At 38.2% G+C, this 20,282-nt stretch overlaps 1 protein-coding gene across 6 annotated transcripts in view; it reads left to right on the top strand.

The window, feature by feature from the left end:
* The window catches only part of Tmcc1 (transmembrane and coiled-coil domain family 1), a 193,165-nt gene that overhangs the window by 32,027 nt on the left and 140,856 nt on the right, over positions 1 to 20,282 (top strand). For 2 of the 6 annotated variants that reach the window (XM_020175600.2, XM_074044464.1), the window contains exons 2-3: positions 14,989 to 15,044; positions 19,349 to 20,038. In XM_020175600.2, the coding sequence (XP_020031189.1) occupies positions 19,475 to 20,038 (564 nt within the window). In that variant the 5' untranslated portion in view covers positions 14,989 to 15,044; positions 19,349 to 19,474. Of the gene's footprint in view, positions 1 to 12,356; positions 12,480 to 14,988; positions 15,045 to 19,348; positions 20,039 to 20,282 lie in introns of those variants that run through there. The other 4 variants (XM_074044463.1, XM_074044465.1, XM_020175601.2 and 1 more) reach the window with 4 other exon arrangements.

Raw genomic sequence — 20,282 nt, 5'->3', positions numbered from 1 at the left:
TTATCCTTGGCAACACTTATTTTCTTTTTATTGTAGCCATCCTGATGGGTGTGATAGTTGGTTTATAATTTGCTGGAAGTATATGTGAATATTTAATCTCTTGATCCCTAAAAAAAGTTAAAACACATTTGTTCCTAGGTATCTTTGGTCCTTGGTTCCAGGATCCTCTCCTAAAGCAAAGCCCACATGCTCTTAAGTCTTATATAAAATGGTGTAGTGTTTGCATGTAGCCTAACAGGAATCTTTCCTTACTTTAGTTGTCTCTGACTTGCTTACAGTGCCTAACATATGTAATGTAAATGCTGTGAGTAGTTGTGTCTATACACTTTCAATACAGATGTTTTTCTCCCAAATATGCTTGATTCAACTCTGATCAAATTCACAGATGTGGAACGCAGAGATAGGAAGTGCCAACTGTATATGGAGTTTTTTTTACCTATGTAGCTGGGGTTACAGATGTTCATCACTATACCTGGCTTATTTGTTGAGATAGAATCTTGCCAACGTTTTTGTCCAGGTTGGCCTCAAATCGAGATCCTTCTATATCTGTCTCCCAAGTAGCTGGGATTATAGGTGTGAGCCACTATGCCTGGCCTTGCATTGTCTTTTATAACTAAGCTCTTTACATTTCTGCTAAGCAGATGTTTGTTTAATGGGGTTTATATAGGAATCTCTTTCTTTTTACTGTGCTGCAAGTTTTAGCCACATAACTGACAGCTTTATTTTTCTTTCCTGAAAAGCTAGAACCAGGCCTGTAGAAAGGAAAGGAACATTCGCTAGAGCCAAAAATGGGTGCTCCATAGGTCTGTGGGGGGTGTACATGTTCAGAAGCTTTGCAGTTGGTTGGCCTGGATCTGTCAAAACATGTTTGGATGGTTTGGCCCTGTGTGTACTGATTTATTTGTATGCTTCTGAGTAGTGAGATCCTGGGAATGAATATATTATGAGTATTATTTGGAAAACTGTAGTATGGGGGAGAAAAACAAAACCAGGGAAACAACAGTGTTGAACAGATTTTAAGTTGACTGCTTTAATCTTCTGTGAATGCTGTCCAGTGATTAATAACATTTAAGATGCAAGTTATTTCATAGAAGGGACTCTGTGACAGAAAGACAAAATGTGTGATTAATTATCAGTGTTTTGGGTCTGCTCTAAATATATACTTTTTTTTTGTTTTTAACAAAAACAAAACTCTGGGCCTCCTGTATGCCAAGCATATACTCTACCACTGAGCTACACTCCCAACCCCTAGATAGATATTGTGATAGGTATAAAATCACCTCTTTCTTTTGGTTTCAGTAAAGCATAGGGGAAAAACAGTAGAATTCTTTTTTTTAATTATTAAATTTTATTGTTTTTGATTAGCATGCATTAATAATCAGCATTTCATTGTGATAATTCTATACATGTGTACAGTGTGCTTTGAACTATTTCATCTCCTCCATAATATTCTCCTACGTTCCTTCCCTGCTTTTTCAAACAATTTTTGGTGGGTTTTATTATGCTGTCTTCATGTGTGTGTATGTACATACATATATATGTATATGTAGTGTGCTTTGATCCTCTTCACCTTTCATTATCCTTCCTTCCCCTCTCCCCCCTTTTCCTGATTCCTCCCCAACAGCCCGTCTTTGACATTTACGTACCATTGTTCTTATTATTAACATCATCATCATTTTAGGTCTAGTTTCCACAAATGTATAGTTGTTTTCTGACTTCTATTGACTCAGCTAGAATAGTATAATGTCTTGCATTTTTAAAGCACTCAAACATTTGTTTATCTGAATTATGTGAAAGGACAGACAAAAGAGACATTTCATATTTGAATAGTGTAAGTAGAAGAAGATGCATTGATGGGGTAGTACAATCCTTCCATGTTTTTCTATTATGATTTAGACTTTGTTACAGATTTTGTGTCTATCTTAATAAAGACAAACATTTCAATAAAATACTAAGTTATACCATTAAATACCTTATCTAAGTGTTAATTGAAATAGAATTCAAAGTGTTGTGCTCAGTGTAATCCTTCTAAGGGATGTGTTCACGTGTGTGTGTGTGTGTGTGTACATTCGTATATATTTGCATATGTGTATAGAAGTCCACTCCAACAGGTGCGTACTGAGCACTTACTTTGTCCAGACTGAGGATGAAGTGTGTTCTATACTTCATCACCTCGTTTATTCTTTGCAATAACACTGTGGGATGGGCAACACTTTTATCTTCTCTTTAGCAATCAGATTAATTTGCTCAAGGGTCTGCAATTGGTAGGCAAGGGAGCTAACTTTATACAGTGTTTCAGTGCTACAGGAAGCAAGGTGAGTAGAGGAATGAGGAAGGAGAAGTGGGTTTTGGATTTAAAGAGTTAACTGTGAATTGATCCTTTGTGAGAATGGTAGGATTACAATAGCATTAAGTGCTCATTTGAGATTAGTGGACAGAATTTAAAGTGTCATTGGCTAGCAAGGATTTGTGGTTACTTTCAGCTTCAAGTGTTCAGTTATGGGAATAGGTACAGCTTTTGATTACTCATGGGTGGGTATTGGCAGTAGTTTGAAAGAAGAAGAAAGCTAAAGAAGAGGCATGTGTGTGCACATGGAATGTTCATAATGACAGATCACAGGATTTGGGCTCTTTCCTTTTAGGGCACAGGGTTGAAGACAGTGGAAGTGGAGCTGGTTTTCTGTGAATAGCCACTCTTTTCAGCAAATGGTGCTGGAACAAACTTCATCCCTTCCTTCACACCATACACAAAAATGAATTTCAGATGAATATAGAAGTATAAGTGAGAGGTAAACCTGGAAACTTGTAGAACAAAACACAGCAGAAACTCTTAAGTGACCTGGCACTAGACAAAGACTTCTTAAGACTCAAAGGTATGAAGTATAAAGGGAAAACAATCAGTGAATTGGGTTTTGGCAAAACTAAAAAAAAAAAAAAATTTGTGACACTACTAGAATTTGAATTCAGGGCCTCCCGCTTTCTAGGCAGGCGTTGTACCACTTGAGCCAAACAGCCCCTAAATTGTTTATCCATAGACTTGTTGAAAGACACGCAAGCTGTTTGTGGTTTTTAACAACTACCAACAAAACCATAGGTAGGAGAATTGAAGACCAAGACTACCGGGGGTGGAAAAGGAAACTCTAGACTCTCTCTGAAAAGTAACTGAAGCAAAACAAAAATAACAACAACAGCAACAACAAAGAAGAGGGGGTGGGTGGTAAAGTGGAAGAGCACCTGCCACCTACCTAGCAAGTGCAAGACCCTGAATGCAAACCCTAGTACCGCCAAGAAAAATAAAAAGTTTATCAGAGAATGTAAGTGGATAGCAAATGAGCACATGTGAGCTCTGGTACTCAGCATCTCTCGCTATTGGGGAGTGCGAATTGAAATCAGAGGGAGATAGCAGTGCTCGCTGTGCTACAGAACAGCTGTGATGGGTTACCAGGAATGAGTATTTGGAAGTCACATACAGTGCTAGTGGGAAGGTAAAATGGAACAGCTACTTTGCAAGACAGTTGGCCAGTTTCTTTATAGTTTAACATGACATGCCATAAATGTTCATCCAAGAGAAACCAATGTATATGTTCACACAGAGATTTGTGTTCAAATGTTCATAGCAACTTTGTTGGTAGCTGTTAAAAACTATGAACACTATAAGTCTTTCAACAAGTCTGTGAATAAATAATTTTGGGGCTGGGAGCATTGGTAAAGTGTCTGCCCAGCAAGCCTGAGGCCCTGAGTTCAAACCCCAGGACTGCTAAAAAAAAAATTTTTTTTTTTTTTTTTTTTCAAAATCCCAACAATTTTGGTGGATCTGTATAAAGGAATACTAATGAAATGAAAAGGAAAAAGCTATCCCAACAGCATGGCTGGATCTCAGTAATTAGGCCTAATGAAAGAAGCAGACATACGAAAAGTATACATTGTATCTTATAGACATCACATAGTTTAAATCTAGAGCATGCAAACTAATTCTCAATCATATCAGAAAGTAGACCATTACTGCTTTTGCGGAGATGAGGATATGTGTGGGATGGGTTCCCAGGGGCTTGAGGATGCTTTTGGGCATCATGGAAATGCTTGTTATCTGATTATAGTTATGTTTTTATGAGCATATATATTAATCCATTAAATTGTATATGTTGAATAGGTATAGTTTGTATACATTAACCCTTCTAGCTGTGAAACTTAATTTTATATTATCATATTTGTTTGCTCACTCATTTGTAAAACTTTATTCTGCCTCTGTTTGAGCCAAGGCATGTGTTAACTATTTGTTCTTTTGTAGTTACTGTGGTTTTTAAGGCCTTCTTTCTTTACTAGTGCAGTAAACATAGGAAGCTTCTCAAATAACAGTCATGATGGAAGAGAATATTCTCCAGAGAAGTAGATGTCTACTGAAACTGATTGTGTGTTTCTCCTTTTTGTCTCCGCTATTGGGTGCTTAATCTGTGCATTTGGTCTGTAATGTTTTATAAAACAGAGACAGGAGGAAGACTTGAGAGTGCATGGCTGGAGTGGGAAAGATGTTGCAAAAGCTTTGATTCCCTTAGAAGGTGGCTGGAAAATGTTGCCCCTTGTCCAGTAGAAGCACTAGAAGAAATAATGAGGTAGACTAGAACTTTTGAGTACAGTGTCACTGTAGCAAAGCAAAAGTGTGCCTTACCATCAAAACTACCTACTCAGGGAAGAAGAATCTGTAAATTAGAAACTTTGTACATCTGAAGCGCATGTCTAAGATAGCTCTGTAACTTAGTGTCCATCCGTTTTCTCTAGAGCTCTTTCAGTTGAAAAGTTTGGCACACTGAAGGCGTCTTGAAGTATAAGATGCCCATTATGAGTATTTTTCCCTGGTTCTTTCAAGTGACAAATGGTCAACGCTTGATGATAAAAGAAATTCCAAATTAGGAGTTTTGAAAGACAAACTCTTTCAAGGTTTAAAATATAACTACCTATAGAAATATGTATATATACTAGAAAGTATGTTGGATCTATTTTAACCCTTTATAGATTTTCAGATTTTTGTTTTCCAGTGCTGGGAATGGAACGCAGGGCCTGGGTATGCTAGGCAAGCACTGTACTCTGAGCTGCACCCTGCCCAATTTTCAGGGTTTCTTCTGCTCCTCAATTCCTCTGCTGTTCAAGGTTATCAGGAATTGCATTTTTATAGTCCTTTCAATTAAGTGTTCTTAGAAGAGAGGCCCTTGTAAAGCAAAGTATGGTATAACTGACGTTGTTTAAAGCTTTGGTTGCTATATGTGACCAAAAAAAGATGGAAAATAGGTTTCTATGTTTTACTTTTCTTATGCATGTGTTGGTGAGTTTTGCCACAGAGGAAGTCTTAGAAAAATTTTACTCTTAGTGAATGAAACTACAGGAGAGACTCCCTCCCTTTTCACATTCCTCCCCTTCCTCTCCCTTCCTTTCCCTTCCTTTCCCTTCAGGTGGGAAGGCCACCTGAAGGGAGACACCTTTATTTTTCTTTTGACTGCTCACATGTGCCACATGCCCTTATTCAGTTTGAGGGTGAAATTCACATTTGAGGATATTTTCTCTAATGTTTCACTTAGTCTCTTTGGGGACATTTATCAGGAGTGACTCCTGAAGTTGCTACAGCCCTTGGTAGAGCTCTTTCTAACTTACAGCAGTGAGACTTAGTGAGTTACAAAGGGTGTGGGTTCTCCTCCTCCTCCTCCTCTTCATCATCATCACTTATTAACAGCTCGTTTTGATAGTAGATACCTGATTTATGCTGTAATCATGATAGTTATGCATCTTTATTTCAGAAAGTATTTGGAGATTACAGACTCTGAGGAAAGCTAGATGTCTTTCCTTTCCTGCCTTCATCTTGAGATAGTGTTACTCGTGAGTCAGACGGCAGGCTTTTGGGGAATTGGTAGACAGGAAGGTATTTAGGCTAGACTTTTTTTTTTTAATTTTCATTTTATTCATATGTGCATACAATGTTTGGGTCATTTCTCTCCCCCCTGCCCCCCCCCCCCGCCCTTGCCCTCCCCATCCCTCTTCCCCCCTACCCCCTTGCTACCCGGCAGAAACTATTTTGCCCTTATCTCTAATTTTGTTGAAGAGAGAGTATAAGCAATAATAGGAAGGAACAAGGGTTTTTGCTGGTTGAGATAAGGATAGCTATACAGGGAGTTGACTTGCATTGATTTCCTGTGCATGTGTGTTACCTTCTAGGTTAATTCTTCTTGAACTAACCTTTTCTCTTTCTCTAGTTCCTGTAGACCTTTTTTTTTTTGCTTTACTTGTTGGTTTTTGTTTTTGCTTAGGCTCTCGTGCTTTTCTGGACAGCCTTGGACCATGATCCTCCTACCTGTGTCCATGAGTAGCTGGGATTGCAGGTGTGCACTACCATGCCCAACTTGTTTATTGACATAGTCTTGCTATCTTTTTGCCTGGGATGGTCTTGAACCTCTGTCCTCTTGATTTCTGCCTCCTGAATAGCTGAGATTAAGGTGTGAGTCACAGTGCCCAGCCTAGTTGTTTTTTTGTAGTATCTTTGCCTTGTTTTGATATTAGAATAGGTAATTCTGCCTCAGGAAATGAGTTGAGAAATGTTTCCCCTTCTTTTCCACAAAGGATTGTTGAGATTTTTATTTCTTCTGCAATTGGTAGCATTAACCAGGAAAGGCACAAGGGTCTAGAATTCTCTCTGTGTCTCTCTCTCTTTTCTTTTTTTTTTTGATACTAGGGTTTGAACTCAGGGCCTACACCTTGAGCCACTCCACCAGCCCCCTACCACCCTTTTTTTTTAGATAGGTCTTGCAAACTATTTGCTCAGGCTGGCTTTGAATCACAGTCCTTCTCATCTCTGCCTCCTCAGTAGCTAGCATTACAGGTGTGAGCCATCAACACCCGGCTAGACTTCTGTTGTCTGGAAGGTTTATAAGGAGAAATTCACTTGTTTTATAGATACAGAGTCATTTAGATACCTATTAGAGTTTGTGCTTCATGTCATCTTTTAAAGAATTGGTTTCTTTTATCTAAGCTATCAAATGTAGGGTCAGATAGGTATTTGTAGCCTTCAAAATATGTTTTTATCAGTGTTAAAGTTCCCTGATGTTCACTGATAATATATTGGAACTTCTGTCTTCTCTGTTTACTTCTTGGTTACCCTGGCTATCAGTTATTTTATTAATCTTTTCAGCAAACCAGCTTTTGCTTTCACTGGATTGTCTCCATTGTGTTTCTGTTGTCAATTTTAGTCATCTTCTGCTCCAGTTTTTATTATTTTCTGCTTTCTGTTTGATTTAGGTTTAATTTGCTCTTTTCTAGTTTCCTAAGGTAGAAGCTTAGGTCCTTAGTTTTAGTCTTTTCTAATATATGTACTTAAAACTATAAAATTTGTCACTTTCACTGTTTTAGCTGCAACTTATACATTTAGATACATTTCCATTTTCTTGCAGATATTCTTAAAATTACCTTTAGACTTTCTCTTTATACCCAGTAGTTTGACATTCAAAAATTTGGGTGATATCAATATCTTTGCTGTTGATTTTAATTTTGTTGCATTATGGTCCAAGAATGTACTTTGTATAATTTTACTTTTTGAATTGAAGTCGTTATGGGTGTGCCTTCAAAGGAGACTGTGGAACCCTGCTTTTTTCCTCTCTCTCTTTCACAATCCTGCCATGAGGCGAACACCTTTACTAAGCCACATGTTCTCTGACATTGCTGCCACATACCCAAAACAGTGAGGCCAATTAACCATGACTGGAACCTCCAAACAGTGAGCCAAAATAAACCTTTTCTCTATAAGCTGATTGATCTCAGGTGTTTATTACAGTATGGGACAGCTGACTAACACAAATCCTAAAGATATATGTACCTAAAATTAAGCTTCAAAATAGAAGAGGCAAAACGGATAGATCTAAGGAAGTAAATCCACAATTACCGTTGCAGACTTTCAACATTCAGCTCTCAGTAATTGGTAAAACAAATAGGCAGAAAATCTGGAAAAATATGTGACCACAACAGTGATCATTATCTCCTAACCTGACCTCGGTGTTATCTATAGGATGCTCTACCCAACAGTAGTTATGCATCCATTTGCTTCATGTACATATGCATCATACACAAATAGACACCAGACTAAGAGTCACAAAAAACCCTGCTTCTGCCTCCTGAATACTGGGATTGCAGGTGTGCTCTTCCACGCTCAGCTTATTGATTGAGCTGGGGTTCTTGGTAACTTTTTGCCCAGGCTACCTTCAAACCACAATTCTCCTGATTTCCGCCTCCTGAGTTGCTGGGATTCATAGGCATGAGCCACCATGCCTGGCCGGTTACTACTTTATACAGTTATCTTTTAGAGTAATTAATACTGTGAAAAACAAAAAAAATTATATTTAACCTTTATTCTTCATTTTATAGATCCAAGCTCCTCATGTTGACATATTCCTCCTACCTGAAGATTTTTTTTTTTTTTTGATGGTACTAGGGTTTGAACTCAGGGCCTTGTGCTGCTAGGGAAGTACTCTACCACTTGAGCTATACCTCTAGCCTCTTTTGCTTTAGGTTATTTTTCATTTAAGGTCCATCCTTTTCCCAGGCTAGCCTACAACCTCAAACCTCCTGATCTCTGCCTCCCAAGTAGTTGGGATTATAGGCATGAACCACAGTTCCCAGCCTTCCTTTAGCATTTCTTAGAGGGTAGATTTGCTAACAATAAATTCTTTGTTTCTGTTTAGGAAAATATTTCTTTTTTACCCATAAGGGTATTTTCACTGGTTGTGGAATACTGGGTGGGAAGTTGCTTTTACACTTTATAAAGTCATCACTCCACTGTCTTCTTACTTGTAAAGTTTCTGGTGGGGACTTTTTTTGATCACACATCATTACTCTTCTGTAGGTAACATGTTTTTCCCTCTCTAGCTCCTTCAAGATTTCTTTCTTTGCCTTTGGCTTTCTGTCACTTGAACATGTTATGCCTAGGCTTATTTTTTGGGTATTTATCCTGTTTAGTGTTTTCAGAGTTTCTAATCTATAGTTAGTCATGTTACTAATTTTGCTAAGTTCTTGACTGTTCAAACATTTGTTCTGTTCCATTCTTGCTGTTTGCCTTCTCTGCTTCTAAATATGTGTGTGTAACAGTGTTTGATACTGTCCCTCAGCTCTTGGATGTTCTCCAGGTTGAAAATTTATTTCCCTCTTCATGTTTTGGTTTGCGTAACTTCTGCTAGCCTGATTTCAAGTTCATTGTGTATATTTAATATTTCAATTCTAGTATTTCTGCTTGATTCTTTCTTACGATTTCCATTTCTCTGTGAAATTACCTGTCTGATTTCACATAGTGTTCACCTTTTCCATTGGAGCTTTTACTGTATTAATCATGTTTTAAATTCTCTCTCTGGCTGTCCAAAATGTATATCATATGTGAGTCTGGCCCTGATTGCCTTGTCTTGTCAGGTCATACGTCTGTGACTGCCTTTAGCATGCTTCATAATTTTTTTTGGAAAATTGTGTATTGTATGCAGCTGAGGTAAATACTTGATACGCTTTTATATATTTCACTGTAAGTTTCCTTCTAGTCCTTTAGGGTGTGGATTTGTGTTAATCTATTCAGGGATTCTGCTGTGCTTGATGTTTATTATTGCTATGGTTACTGGAATTGACATTCATTGTTGTCATGGGAACCAACTACAGGCTTCAAATTTCCTTAGTAATACTTTGTTCCTTGTCTCTCTGCTTGGTTGCGAGTTTTCCCTTTGTGCTGTTTCTCAGAGAGCCTTTGTGTCTTGCAGACCTCCCAGCTATATTCCATTGTTATTTCTGTTCAGCTTGGAGCCGTGGGGGGGATGAGAAGAGTTCTGTGATGTTCTGATGAAGCCTCTTTATGCATTAGGAGAACAAGGGTCTGGGGGCATGGCCTTCAGAAGACTACACCTTTCCCCCTTGTTTGTTTTTCCCCAGACTGCAGTGGCTACTCTACAGTGTCATAAGGCTAAGGTCTTTTTCCCTTTTCCAACCTTCTGCTGCTGCATAGTGAGGCTATTGTTACTTTAGAATGAGGTGGTAAGGATGGGTTATGGTGACGATTGCATGCCATCCTCCTTTACCTTCCCCTAGCTATAGCGGGAGTCTATCAATATTCTTAGGTGCAGTTGTTGATGCTATTTAATGGCACCCTAATGCTACTTAGGGCCGTGTTTCCCTAGGTCACAGAGAACTTTTAGGTGCCCGTCCAGCTTCCTGAAGGCATAGGCAGGACAAAGGGGGGAATTTATCTCTGCTAATGCTTTGAGTACTATTAATATAGCTAGAGAAACTTTCTTTTAGTTTATTTTTTTATCTTCTTTCACTTTTTTTTTAACAGTGCATATTGTACAAAGGAGTTTCATTGTGACATTTCCATTAATGTACTTTTTACTCTTAACTGTGTTCTATTGTTATATTTTAAGTGTGACTCTTGTAAACACCACAACATTTTGTTTTTTTCACTTACTATAATAATTTTTGTCTTTGGATCCATTTACATTTAATTCTCATTGTTGCATAGGGTCCCAAGAAATCCCTAGTTTGTGTGTATGTGTGTGTGTTGTGTGTAGGTGGCCATGACTTTGCCACAGAAAACAATTTAAGGACAAGTCAGACTGAGGTTTAAACACATTTATTAGCAAGTGAGAAAAGTCCATGCTCAAAGCATGAAGGGCAGGCCTGAAAGACATGATAATCTGCCTTCAGTGAGGGGATATGTTTTGGGCTATGCTCTTGAGACTCAGAGTTAGATTGGCTGACCATTGACTAACAAATTATTGACTTTGACTGTACTCAAGATCTTGTGGTAACTTCTTAGCTGATGGTTCCTGTCCTTAGCTGTGTGACTTCAAATAGTGAGAGGGCCAAAGTAGAGTACACTTAGTTATTCACTGTCACTCTATGAAAGCACATTTGATGTTGTTAGTGACACTTTAACACATTTTTCTTTTAAGGTCCAGTACATGTTTCAGCAGGGCTCGTTATGGTCCTTTGTGGAATTCCTCTGTGAGGAATGAACGAACATAATATAGGGAAGTTTATTTAACATTTTGCTTGTTTGGCCATTTTCTCTTCCTTGTCTTCTCCGTTTTCCTTATCATATAATTTAGATTTATATTTGACATACTACTTTATTTAGTGGGTACTGGGATTTGAACTCAGGGCTAGGCAGGCACTCTACCTCTTGAGCCATACATCCAGTCCTTTGTGCTGTAGTTATTTTGGAATTGGGGTCTTGCTTTTTGCTGAGACCCAATTCCTGGACTGCAGTCCTAGTATTTTATGTTTCCCACCATCACTGGAATGATGGGTGTGTACCCAGCCTTTTCCCATTTAAATGGGGTCCTTTGAACTGTTTTGCCTGGTCTGTCCTGGAACCATGATCCTCTGGATCTCAACCAAGTAGCTAGATTACAGGTGTGAGCCACTGGCAACCAGCTACATACTATTTTTTGCTTTTTGTAGGTTTTACTTTCCCTCCCTCTCCCTCCTTTCTCTTTCTCTCTCTCTCTCTCTCTCTCTCTCTCTCTCTCTCTCTCTCTCTCTCTCATCTATTTGTGTATTTAAATTTTATTTTTCCTTTTTATTACTGTAGTTTTCCCCCAGGGTAATATAATTGCCACTCACTTTTCCCTGGAAATGAAACAGTCCGTGCATCCGCCATATAGTTTGTACTCATTTTTAAAACAGTAGCATAAAATATACACAAATTCACTTTCCTTTGATCCATTTCTTTTGATTATAAAAGAAACAGTATCTTTCTGGTGATGGGGCTGGTTAAACTAGGTAACTATTTAGGGTAAAATAAGTATATGCTAACAGATGGAAAAAGTCTCTGTCCAAAAAACCCAAAAAAGAGTGAAGGAAACTGATTAATTTTTTAAATTGTGTCTGAAAAGGAAGAACTTTGACAACATGAAAATCTAGCTGTGGACTGGAAGAATGGCTCAAGTGGTAGAGTGCCTGCCTAGCCCTGAGTTCAAACCCCAGTCCCACCAAAAAGAAAAGAAAAGAAAATATAGCTGTGAATAAGAAACACTGTTTATAATAGGATGTTTACTAAAGAAAAGGGATTTCTAGGAATTAAAGGGAAGATAGGTAAACTTTCTTCTTTTACCATGACTTACATGAGATGTGAAAGGAAGGAAAAATGAAATTTTTAGTTGTAAAATCTTGAATCAGGGTAAGGAAATTGTAGAGAAATTCTTAAGGAAAAACTCACTATGACCCACTGAGCTCCTTTAGGTTCAGAAGAATAAAGTATGTCTTACTAAGGCTGGATACCTGAGAAATAGCTCTCACACAGTCTAGAGGGAGCCTGTGCAATTTGCTAAAAGCAACAAAGGTTTTTCTTTCTTTTTTTCTTTTTTGAGCTAAGTGAAGCACACATGAAATGAAGCACGCATGTCATTTTGGTGTTGTTGAAACAAGATGCAGAAGGGTGAACTGGATGATTGCTTTGCTAAATAAGTTTCCAGGTAATAATTACAAATGCCAGTGCATATGCCAAGATCAGTTTTGTCAGATGCTTTAACCTCTGTCAGGGTGAAATGTGGAATTACTGTTGACTCTTAAGTGCCTTTTTGTGTATTTACTATTTTACATTTCTTTCTTTTTTTTTTTTTTTGAGAAAGAGGGTCTCACAGTGTAGCTGAGGTTGGCCTCAAATGCCCAGTCTTCTGGCCTCACCCTCCTGAGTGCTGGGATTAAAAAGCGTGCACCACCATGCCTGGCTGGTAAATTCATTTTTGTAGCATTAGGATGAGGTGCTATGGATTGGCTTGAGGTATGTTTAAGGACATTTGACAGTCTCCATCAGCTGGGTTGATCTTGCACTGTGGCACACAGTGCATTTAGGGGCCTGATGTCTAGGAAGCTGCTGTTTCTGGGGAGCCCACGTCCCTGCACATGCCAGATAATAATGCTGCAGTGATGCTTGTCTATGCCCGACTTCCTTCAAGAGGGAAGAACACTGCCCTCAGAGAGAGATCTGCTCTGGCTACTGCCTTGGGGGCGTCAGTCTTTTTTTTTTTTTTCTTTCTTTTTTGGAGTATTAGGGTTTGAACTCAGGGCCTCATGCCTACTAGGAAGGCACACCCCCCCAGTCCGTTTTTGCTTTTAGTTACTTTTCAGATGGGAGCTTGTGTTTTTGCCCAGGGTGGGGCTTTGAACCATGATTATCCTACCTAGCCATCTCATGTAGCTGGAATTACAGACTTATGCCAATATTTGTTGAGATGGGGGGTCTCACTTTTTGTTCAGGCTGGTCTTGAACAGAGATTACTCTGATCTCTGCCTCTCAAGTAGCTGGGAATTACAGGCGTGAGCCACTGTGCCCAGCCTTCAGTCCTCTTCATGAATCTTCTAGACCTAGAATAAAAGGGGCAGGACTTGAATTGGAAAAAAATGGGAGGCAGGTTTGATTCTGGCTTCTTCCAGTGTCCCTATTCCATTATTCTCTGCCAAGGCTGAGGAGATGTATTAGCTGATTTTTTTGTTGCTCCTAACTATAGAGAAAAGAGGTTTTCGTTGGCTCATGATTTTGGAGGTGAGGTGTCGAGGGGATGCTTGTGGTGATGACCTTCCTGACAGAATTGTGAGGCAGTGTAGGTCATCACATAGCAAGACTCAGGGAACTTACATGTTGGCCCATGTCCCCATTTCTCTTTTAATGGCCAATTCCCAGCCATACCTATGACTCAGCTCTTCCTCATCACCTTTTTCTAAATTTTTATAATTCCCTTACCTGATCTCTTTGTTAATGGTATTTCCTTCTTCTAATGCATCTCACATGCTCCTGGATTGTTAGTCCTAAAACATCCCTTCTATCCTCAGAATCTTAGAGTGGCTCTTTATTGTGTACTATATGAAGTAAAATTTCAGTTATGAGACCTCTTTTGGCTTTAATTTTTTAAACTGCAAATTGGGAATCATAATCTTTAGCTTCATCTTGCAGCATTATTTTGAGGGTTAGAGGTAGCACTCAGTGCATTGAATTACCTGCCATCTATAAGTACTCAGTGAATAATTACTCTGACATTTGAAGTCCTCCTTTAATTTTTTTAGCCTTACCATTCATTCTTACTTCCCCCACTCAAAAATGTGTACCACCAACAGGGTCACTTGGTCTCTTTACTGGCCCCAAAACAAACTGTGTTTTGCTTTCTGAAGGGAAGTCTTGGCCCAGGTCTTTCTGCTTCTTTCTGTTTTCTCCTCCTTTAGCACTCTTGCTCAAGCTTCTGTCTCAAGCTTTTCCACACAAATCCAGTCCTGTTTGATCTTCCTGACTTCTGATGATTGTAGTCTTGCTCACAGGTTAGCACTCCATTAGGTTATTTTGTGCTGTCTTCTTACTTTTCAAGGAGGCAGTCTTGTCTTCTGTCCTAGATTGTCAGTTTCTTGAGGGTAGGATCATGTTTGATGGGATGCAACAGACACCCCAAAATACTTGTCTAATAATTTCTTTGGTAATGGTTTTAGAAGCAAGTTTTCCAAGAAAATTTCAGTTTTGGTAATTTGGATTCTCAGTTGTACATGGTAGACAGAGATTTTAGAATTGCCTTTGAATAAAAATTTGCAGATGAAATGTTAGAAGCTACTTGAAAAAATGCTTACAAAGTTGTGTTTTTAATACTCGTTTTGTATATCATGCTGCTTTAAGACTAGAATTAGTGGAATATCTATTCTTTCTTTAGTATGATAGTGTTAAAATAATGAATGCAACCTATAATATTTGTCACTTTCAAAAAGTGGTAGCCATTTAATATTTTCTCCAAAATATCTTTTCTAAATTACAATTTTTCTTAATTATATTTTTGATAAATTAGAAAATAATGAAAAATACTAGAAAAAAATTACTCCTAATGGCAGGAGATAAAGATTTTTAATGTTTTGCTGTGTATTTTTTGTTGTGTGTGTGTCTGAAATAGGTAAGCTTCCCTTCCCTCTAAGTTTCTTACTTTATAATTCTTAATGCTTGCTTTTCAGGTTTTCCTAAGAGGAGTTCTGCACACCCTAGAAGTACTTAAGGAAGAATAATGAAGGTAAGTATCTAACACTTTATATATCCAGTAAAATTAACTTGGTTCATGGCCTGATCAAAAAGCTTTGGTTACCATGTCTATCAGAAACCTCTGAAATTGTGGTTGAGTGCTTGCCTAGTATGCACAAGGTTCTGGGTTCGAGCCCCAGTATTTCTAAATAAATAAATTAAATAAAAATTTAAAAACCCCAAAATAAACAAAAACCCCCAAAAAATTTGGAAGAAAAACTTAAAGGAATAGAAAGGCAAAGATCATTTGTAAATAGTTCAGAATGGTTTTGTAGAGCACCCTCTTAAACATGTCGAATTTTAAAAACATAGCTTTTTACTTATTTCTGATATTAATTCAGAGGAACTTGTTTCCTAAGTGCAAATTTATGAAGTATTATGTCTTCAGCAGAACTGTGGTAGAAAAATTAGTTGTAGAAATTCTGAGGATTTAATGAAATTATCTGAAATGCTTGATCTTTAGGTGGCCGCTTCTTCCTTTTCTTTCCCATGTTCTTCCCCTTCCCATTCTCCCCTTTCTCTCATGTCATTTTGCTACCTTTCCCCACTTGTTCTAGTTTACTTCTGTTTTTGGTTTTTTTTTTTTTTTTTTAAAGAGAAAATAATGAATAAAAAAGAAGTCAACATTTCCTTCCTACCAAAGTGCAGTTGGCTTTTCAGTTGAACTTGTTTATGTTAAACCAGGGATGTAAATACAGTTAATTGGAGAATTACAAACTGAGCAACAGTTATTATTCATTTGAGTTTTATTCTTAGAGAAGAAAATGGGGGTGTCCTAAATTTTTTGAGATTATCGAGTTGCTGTATATTTCCTGTCAGTCATTTTATTTTTTTTTTCTTTTTTTTTTCTTTTTTTTTTTTTTTTTTTTCATTTTTCTTTTATTATTCATATGTGCATACAAGGCTTGGTTCATTTCTCCCCCCTGCCCCCACCCCCTCCCTTACCACCCACTCCGCCCCCTCCCGCTCCCCCCCTCAATACCCAGCAGAAACTATTTTGCCCTTATCTCTAATTTTGTTGTAGAGAGAGTATAAGCAATAATAGGAAGGAACAAGGGGTTTTGCTGGTTGAGATAAGGATAGCTATACAGGGCATTCCTGTCAGTCATTTTAGAGTCATTGCAGTATTGCTGTCTTTGGTAACTTTGCCACAGTATTTCTCCTTTCTTAATATTTGCCAGACATTGAAAGGTGGAACCTTCAAAACTTTGACCATGGTTCTTGTTGGTATTGCTATCACAGCAATAATGCACATAATAGTTGTGTCAGTATCAGATTATATTTTATAATCAATGCAGGTTTTTCAGAATTTTATCTTAATAACCTAATGCTTAAAGCTCAGTTTAGGTTTTTTAGGGCTCCATTCGGTGTGGTCCTATGCTATTAGTATAATTAAGATTAGTCTTGCTTTTAATGTTTTCTTTTTTTTGGCAGTACCGGGGAGTTGAACTTAGGTTCTCATGCTTGCAAGGCAGGTGCATTGCCATGTTGGCAGCCCAGGTCTGCCTTTACAAATCTTGGAATTCATTACATTCTATTGCCTGATCTTTGCAGGTGTGAAGAGAGCCTTGGTTTGGAAACCTTAGTTTTGCAAGTGTAGGCTTGGAAATTAACACCCTGTTTCATGGATTCCTGGAGATTGCTAGCATATCTTTGTTATCATCATTTCAAATTTTTAAAAAATTTAGATGACGTACAAATGCTAGTGAAATCCCAGGCAAAATTACTTAACATTTAGAGTGTACCATAAATTGGAAGCAAGCAGATGGTCAGTTGATTACTTAATACCACTGCCCAAAGAATGATATGCTGAGTAGTGAATTCCTTATACCTTTGCATGTGACACACATAGGTCCATTTGCTTCTCACCTATCTTGACACCATTCTTCTGTTCATGGTTTCTTTTAATTTCATGGGATCAATTGACTTTATACATTTCACTTAGAACAATAATAAAATCAATTACTTGGTTAATACGTACTTATATATAATTTATACTTTAGCAACTATAATTTAGCAGTGTGTAATTATGCAAATAAGGGAAAATGTAAACTACCTCTTCACTGTTGGCCTGCTGCTTTGACATCCTTCCATCTTCTCAGTCTAAGTAGCCCAGTGGGAGAAGAGATTGGCTGATATACATTGTTACTGGATTATCTTGTTACATAGACCTTTTTCTCTGAGGAGATGAGAAATGATTCAGTACTGTTAGTCTGCAAGACAACTCATGAGGAAGGGTCAGGGTAATTAAATGCATGCATTATTGGCAGAGCTTTTGCCTACAAGGAGTCCCAGAAAGCTGTACTAGAGGCTAAGACAGTCATTAATCTATTCAGAGTTAAGGGTTTCTTTCTTAACTGTCCCAACCAGCAAATAAAAGGAAATGTACAGTTAGGAAAAGGGTAAGGGACCACAGTGGGACGGCAAGATTTCAGTGGGACCACAAAGAATTTCAGTGAAAGGCAGTGAAATTAACAATTCTCATAGTTATTCTACATTTCCTCATAGAAAAACAAAAAAAAATTCATGGTATTTAGAAAGTAGGAAGGTACTGGGTGAGAGAACATCTTTAACCTTGTCATCATTTTAGGTTTCTGAGTCATGAAGAGTCAGGAGGGAAAATAGGGACAGTGGAGCCACACTGATAATGCCCATGTAACATGAAAACATGAACTCTAGTGGGTTTGCATTCCTGTTCCTCTGAACTCTAGTAGCTGGGAATTCACAGAGCACTCTTCTACCCAGCTAATTTGTGACTTCTGTATAGCCGTATATAGAACAGAATGTGAGCATGTAGTTCTCCATGATAGTGAGAAATCGCTCAAAGTACTTGGTGTAGTGTACGGAGTTTTAAAGCCTTTTTAAAAAAAAATTAAGAGAGAGAAATGACATCCTACATCATGCTTTGTCCTCTCTAGAAGCTTCTATGCATTTATACATTTTTTTTTTTTTTTGTGGTACTGCGGTTTGAACTCAGGGCTTACACCTTGAGCCACTCCACCAGCCCTTTTTTGTGTTAGGTATTTTTGAGATAGGGTCTTGCGGAATTAATTGCCTGGGGCTGGCTTTGAACCATGATCCTCCTGATCTCTGCCTCCTGAGTAGCTAGGATTACAGGCGTGAGCCACTGGCGCCCGGCTATACAGTTTTGTTGTATGTATTTGTACAAACTCAAAAGAGCCACTTTTGGATTGGAGGTGTGGCTCAAGTAGTAGAGTGCTTGCCTAGTAAGCGTAAGGCCCTGGGTTCAAACTCCAGTACCACCACAAAAATAAAAAACTTAAAAAGAATAATGTTTTATTAAGGTAGATTTCATGTCCTACTATCTATCTCCCCTCCCTGTTTTTAGTTTAGTTTTTTTTTTTTGTTCTTTTTGCATGTGATCTCAGTAACCATGGCAATTGTGTTGCCTTTTATCTCTGTTTCAACTTCCTTTTAACTTCTCATTTAATGCTGGTGTATAATCACTATTTGACCTTTCGTTTCTTTCTACTCTTCATCATACCCAATTACTGTGCTCCTACTAAATTGCTTTGAATTTGTGTAGTTATATGGAAGTATCTTTGGGGATACATACTATTGCTGGTCTCAGTGATCTTTCTGTTTCAGCCTCCCTAGTGCCGGTCTCCTTTCTTGTTAGCTGGTACTGAGCAAAGTTCTAGTCTTTGTGAAGGCTGATTCTGTAGGACTCTTGATTCATATACCAGAAAGATCATTTGTGCTTCAGCAGAGAATTCAGCTTACAAGATTTTTATTTCTATTGTCACCTCTAATTATCAGTGAGATTGGTGAATATGAGTGACAACAAGGAATTCCAGTTTTTCATAAAAATTCACTGATTTAGCTACTTCTTACTATATTGTTTGAATTTATTGAATTTCAGCATGTGGATAATTAGCTGTAGTTATGAATGGGAGGAATTAAATTGCCCCAGCTAGACTCAACATATTAGATGGTCTGTTCTCTTCATTTCCCAAGGAATGACTGTTAACTACTATTATGGTATAGCTCCAGGATAACTCCCCTAGTATCCAGTTCTTCATATATTGAAACTTGTAGGGATTTTTTTAATGTTGCTGTTTTCATTTCCTGAATATTCTGGGCTTTTTATTCTAAAAAATATTATGACTCACTATCTGGAAAACTATCTTTTAATCTTCTGATTAAAGATTGCTTGATGATAGTGCTTATTTGTGTGGCTGGCAGCATGTTTTTCTTTGTTTTAACACTGGAGTTTGCATTTCTGCATGGATTTGTGATACAAGGTTCTTTCTTTCTTTCTTTTTTTAATATTAGATAGGCATGAAGCCTTCGTCTCACAGCTGCATGCATAGTCACTGCTGAAGCAAATGCCTACCTAATTTGACAGTCTTGGTGTGTTTAAAAATTTTGAGTTTGCAAATAAGCATATTAAGTCTGCTGATGGAGCCGTCAGGCAGTGAACAGTTTTATGAGGACCCTGATCCTGGAGGCAGATCCCAAGATGCAGAGGCCAGAAAGCAGACAGATTCAGAACAAAAGTTATCTAAAATGACCCACAATGCTTTGGAGAACATTAATGTGATTGGCCAAGGCTTGAAGCATCTCTTCCAGCACCAGCGCAGGAGGTCATCAGTGTCTCCACATGATGTGCAGCAAATTCAGGCAGATCCAGAACCTGAAATGGATCTGGAAAGCCAGAACACATGTGCTGAGATTGATGGTGTCCCCACCCACCCCACAGCTCTGAATCGTGTTCTGCAGCAGATTCGAGTACCACCCAAGATGAAGAGAGGGACAAGCTTGCATAGTAGGCGGGGCAAGCCAGAGGCCCCAAAGGGAAGTCCTCAGATCAACAGGAAGTCTGGTCAGGAGATGGCACCTGTTATACAGTCAGGCCGACCCAGATCTTCATCCACGACTGATGCTCCTACCAGCTCTGCTGTGATGGAAATAGCTTGTGCAGCTGCTGCATGTCTACCAGGAGAGGAAGCAACTGCAGAACGAGTAAGTCTGTTAGATTTTCTTTTTCTGTTAACTTACCATTGTTATAGACTTGTGTGCATGCACACATACAACCCTAACTAAAGCAAATGTTCAGTTGATTTTTCCAGTGTATCCATGGTATTTAAAAACTGCCTGTTTCTGCTTAAGCCAACTGTCATGAAAGTAGTTGACTTTTTAAAGGTGATTCTTGACTTTCTAGCTAGATTATTTATTTATTGAGGTACTAGGGAATCATACCCAGACC

Source organism: Castor canadensis, chromosome 10, assembly GCF_047511655.1.
Source record: "Castor canadensis chromosome 10, mCasCan1.hap1v2, whole genome shotgun sequence".
In the NCBI taxonomy this organism is placed as follows: Eukaryota; Metazoa; Chordata; class Mammalia; order Rodentia; family Castoridae; genus Castor; species Castor canadensis.
This window is presented reverse-complemented; position numbering and strand designations above follow the sequence as displayed.